Source organism: Henckelia pumila, chromosome 4 (genome assembly GCF_033568475.1).
Source record: "Henckelia pumila isolate YLH828 chromosome 4, ASM3356847v2, whole genome shotgun sequence".
Taxonomy (NCBI): domain Eukaryota; kingdom Viridiplantae; phylum Streptophyta; class Magnoliopsida; order Lamiales; family Gesneriaceae; genus Henckelia; species Henckelia pumila.
The window spans coordinates 216,525,330-216,530,570 of record NC_133123.1 but is presented as its reverse complement, the minus strand read 5'-3'; the positions used below and the strand labels follow the sequence as shown (position 1 = coordinate 216,530,570).

The following is a 5,241-nucleotide window of genomic DNA, read 5'->3' as shown; positions in this document are numbered from 1 at the left end:
ATGTCAAGATGACCCATCAATATTAAGTTGTGATGGACGGTCGCCATGTGGATCCCCCAATAATATGAGCCGATCCCATGGGAGTTCCACCCAACTTACAATATGTGTCGATCCAATGTACAGCTTTCCGACGAACGGGCCCCCCCAATAATATGAGCCGGACCGTATCCGCGGGTAGCATCTCATATATTGATCGTTGATGGAAGGTAGGAACATTTAAACAATTTTAAATTTCCTTTATTTATCTTGATATCAATTTTAAATCATATTTAAAATGAGAGATTTTAATTTTGAAAATTTGTCTCATCATTTTAAAATTTTGTATGCTTGCCGGATTCACACAATTTTGTCTAAAACATGAATACAACTATAATATCATATATTATATAGGATGATCGATTCCATTTCTAATCGATCCGTGGTTGCCAATCACGAGTTTTAGTCCAATCCTAGGTAATATGCAGGTATGCAATGCAATCCTATTACATTGTGCTTCCAATTTACATTTCTTCTGTCTTTATTGTCTGCTGGGCCCACCTCCGTCTTCAAATCTTCATCTTCCACTAAATCTAATGTATTTACAATAAATAACAATGACAAGTAAGGGATACATTTTAAGGGGTGGGAACGGGCCATAAACCAGACCCACTTTTATTACATATGACAATTCATATTGGGTCATAAACCAGGCCCATTAATAAATCCAACAATAATAAAAACAAATGTAAATTCCTAACATACACCTACAAAATTGGTCATGGCAATCGATCATCCTTATCCAATAACATTTAATTCAAAATTAATTTATTGGATAACATGCAATGACAATTAAATTTAAAAGGATAAAATCATATTCCATATATAAAATCTTATTTTACATACAAAATCATATTTTATCTTTTTATCAAATAAAATCATATTTTACATATAAAATCCAATTTTATACATAAAATCATATTTTACTCAATATTTCCATAAGATCATATCTTATCATCAATTGTACCAAAAATAATTAATTTCATAAAATCTGATTTAACGGATAAAATCTATAAATTTTTCAAAAATTCAAATTTATCCAAAAATCAATTTTAAAATTTTCGGACTCGAACAATTCGATCCGACGCCTCGTGGACCAATCAAAAACAATTTTCGATCGGACCAAAAATAGAATTTTAACATATTAAAATTTTAATTTTAAAATTAAAAATTAATTTTTCGCGGGCCGCCCGGGACGCTCCCGGGCTGCCCGCGCCCCAAAAGGGCTCGGGCCGGGCAGCCCGGCTGCCCCTAGGGCAGCGACTCTCGCTGCCCCCCGGGCAGCGATCCAATCGCTGCCCGTGTTTTTGCCCGAAAAAATTTTTAATTTAAAAAAAAAAATTATTTTGTTTCAAAAACCGAGGCTAAAAATTTTTTGTACAATCGATTAATTTAATCGCTTGATCTGAGCAACCTGGATCTGATACCACTGTTGGAAAACGGCGATCAGATCAATCAGAATTGATACCCGGTGCAGCGAAAGTTTAAAAATTTTATATGGAACGATTCCATAATGGGTATCAAAACTTTACGATTAAATTGTGTGTGTAAAAATTAAATAACAATTATAAATTTTTACCTCCAATCTCGAATCGAGATTATGGACACCAACAGATTACTCTGCTCTTGTTGTATATCCCTGGAACTGATGGACGAACTGTTCTTCAATCAGGTCCACGAACAGAGATTTAATCCCTCTGTAAGATTGCACTAGAAAATCTATCAGAAGTTTCTACGAAGAAAATTAATGAATTTGATCCGTTAAACCAGACTGAAAATTCAAAATTTACAGGCTGGATTTTTCCCGAGTAGAGAGGGAGGGGGGCGGCCACTTAGAGAGAAAATCAGCTAGGTTTTTCGAAAATTGTGAGCCTCTGTTGTGTAATTTCTGTACTGCAATAACTTATTTATAATGTGGGCTGCTAACAGCTTAGGGCCCATTAGTCATAAGTTCAAGCCTGACAAGCAAAGCCCGCATGTTCAGAAATTAATATAAAATTCATCATGACTCCGATTGATAAACCGATTTTACCAATGTGCACAGAAACCATTTCTGCATCTTTTAAAGTCAAGATAAATTTTCTGAATCTGAATTTAGTGATTTCAAAAAATGCCCATCCCTATTTCATTTTAGAAAATCTTACTCCTCTACTCTTAAATAAGAAGTCCCACTTCTTTGTTCATTAAATTTAACTCTTTTAATTTAACTATCTCAACGGGGATTAAAAATCCATTACTCTGTGTGACCCTCAATGGTTCAGGAATACAGCTAGCCGTGGGCTCACAACTCCTTGTGACTCGGAACAACAATTTCTGACTTGCCCATCGAATCATGGTAAGAGCGCCTAGCAACATCGCCCCATGATTCCCTAGGTATCACTGATAGTGCCTACAAGAACCAATAGATTTTGGTTAGCGTACAGTACGGTCTCTTCATCCATATATCCCGATCGAATCAACAACCATTGGTAAATCGAGAGTCGTTCGAGATTCGATAACTATGCAACGCATCTTGAAGATCAAATAGTGACATCGCATATGCTACTAAGAAACCATTTCTTAAAACACATCATGTACTCTGGCCAGAGATTCGTCACACTAATATCTCCTCAGATTGCATAGGATATCCACACTCGCAAGTATGTGGTGAATCCTTGACAACAAAGCATCGACTCCTATACGTGTTGTAACTGTACCCAATCCCGACACCTGATGACCCCAATAGAATCGGTAAACGAGTCAAAGCCCAGTACTAGCATATAGAGTCTCAATGATGTTTCAAGTAGTAAGGACTAATGGTGTACAACCAAAACCGCGGACTTTATCCACTCGATAAGTGATAACCACTTGGAAAGTCCGGATAGGGTAGTTCGATCATTCATCATATGAATATCCATTTGCATGCTTCGAACATCTCTATGTTCCCTACCAATGAAACGTGGTACTCTGCATCGCAAATGCTAGTCTCAAACTCGAGCGATCCTTATCCTTATTATCGGACGGCTCAATCGACTAGGAACTGTTTAGAATATACAGTGACTATAAGATGTGTTTCATGATAGACATCCCTATGTTCTACCACATCTTACATACACTATAGTATATCCAAGGTCTTTATCAAAACAACAATAGTATATCACAATATAACAATATGAAGAAAGATAAAGTCATTGCCATTAATAAAAGTGTAAATTATATTAAACAAAAGATTGTTTATACAAAGAGTCATCAAAGCCCTTAGCCACAAGTTGGCTCACCGGGCACCCACTCTTTCATACCTCCCTAGCCGGAGGTAATCCTGCAATATCGTCAGGGAATACTTCTGGGAAATCTCTCACTACCTCGACGTTTTCAAGTTTTTGTCGAGGTAATTCTTGGTCGCAAGTGACACTTGCAAGGAAACCTGCACATCCTTTACTCAACAGTTGACATGCCTTACCCACTGAAATTAAAAGAGATGAATTATTTTTCGATGTGGCATGGAATAGAAACGTTTCTCCATCCTTAGTTTTCAAGAAAACCGTCCTCCGTTTACAGTCTATGGTAGCCTCGTAACAAGACAACCAATCCATACCAAATATCACGTCAAAGTCCGACATTTTGAGGATAATAAGATCAGCATACAACTCATGACCTTGCATCTGTATACTGCATCCTCTGATAATCAAATCACTTCTCAATTCTTCCCCTGAAGGCAAGGATATACTAAATCTCGATATTGACTTATCCGGTACTAAACCCAATTTATTAACAAATTCAACAGATATGAATGAATGTGTAGCTCCAGTATCAATTAAGACATGAGCAGGATTACTGGAAACATTAATCATACCTGTAACTATAGCTGTATTTGGATCCACTTGATGATGTGCCATTGCAAAAACTCGTCCTCTTACTGGTTCTTTGGATTGAGGGCAATCTTTTCGATAGTCCCCTGGCTTTTTGCAAAGGAAACATACTCCAGTCTCTTCCATGCATTGACCTGAGTGAAGTTTTCCACATTTTTTACAAGCTGTTGGTGCAATCCCTGGTTTTGGTGCTGGTAGAGCCAATTGTTTCTGCCCCTGAGGTCGATGCTGTTGCTGCTGGTATGGTCGGTGTTGGGGTGGGGCTTGGTACGGTCTCTTTCTGTTAGCATTTCCTTGTTGGTCCCGATTCTGATAACTAGATCTTTTTGCTTGTGACTCTTTGATAATGTCGTTTCTGTCCTTTTTGGACAGCATGGCCTGATCCACCGCATCTTTGTAATTTTTCGTTCCACTTAGTCTAACATCCTTTCTGATGAAGGCATTCAATCCTTCTGTGAAATGTTTCAACTCTTCAGCAGGATCACCAGAAATCATAGGTACAAAGTATCTTCCCCTTTCAAACTTCTTCACATACTCCGCAATTGACATGTTTCCTTGACGGATCTCCAAAAACTCTCTAGCCAACCTGTTTCGGGTGCTCACCGTGCAATATTTGCCGTAGAACACATCCTTGAATCCATTCCAAGTAAGGGTGGTTAGGTTCAACGCTGCTTTGGCTCCACTCCACCAAACACGAGCGTCATCACGGAACATATAGGTAGCACATCTTAATCTATCCGCATCCGTGATCTGCATGAATTCAAAAGCAGTCTCCATAGCTTGGAACCATTGTTCCGCAATCAAAGGATCAGTCTCTCCTTTGAACTCAGGTGGTCCCAACTCTAAGAACATTTTGTAGATAGGGTTCTGATTATCTGTAGGATGGTTATTTCCAGCATTAGTTGTCTGGGCTTCAAGCAACTGTTGGATTTGAGCTCCCTGAGCACGGCTTTGCTCTTGAAGCAGAGCAGTTAATCCCGTCAAAAACTGGTTGTTTTGATTGTTCTCACTATCTGGCCCGTAATCATTATGGTTGTTGTTAGCGGCATTGGCGTTGGCGTTGGTGTTATTTCCCCTACGTGATGCCATAGTCCTAAAGTCCAATATTATCCACACCGCTCAGTCACAATTCAATACGTAAATATACTTTAACATGTAACATGCATACATTATCTCATCGCATTATCACACACATGATCGAATAAACATCATAACTTACAGACATGAAGACGGAGCGTTGGAGTCATGGCGAGTATGCATGAGTGTTTTAAGAAAACCCAGAGCGAACTGCTCTGATACCAAACTGTAACGCCCTCAACCGATGAAGATGTTACAAAACTAACATAACCTTACAGAA

At 38.4% G+C, this 5,241-nt stretch overlaps 1 protein-coding gene across 1 annotated transcript; it reads right to left on the bottom strand.

Moving 5' to 3' along the window:
- Nucleotides 1-3,308: 3,308 nt before the first annotated feature.
- LOC140862762 (uncharacterized) lies at nucleotides 3,309-4,973 on the bottom strand. The gene is made up of 2 exons (XM_073265796.1): nucleotides 3,869-4,973; nucleotides 3,309-3,769 (listed from the first exon to the last, which is right to left on the bottom strand). The coding sequence occupies exons 1-2, from the start codon at nucleotides 4,971-4,973 to the stop codon at nucleotides 3,309-3,311; spliced, it is 1,566 nt and encodes a 521-aa protein (XP_073121897.1).
- Nucleotides 4,974-5,241: the final 268 nt, after the last annotated feature.

Excerpts from the sequence above, each read along its gene's own strand:
- LOC140862762 (XM_073265796.1), bottom strand. The coding sequence starts at position 4,973 with ATGGCATCACGTAGGGGAAATAACACCAACGCCAACGCCAATGCCGCT. Across the intron at positions 3,770-3,868 it reads AAATACAGCTATAGTTACAG|TACCGGATAAGTCAATATCG; the intron begins GTATGATTAATG and ends AATTGGGTTTAG.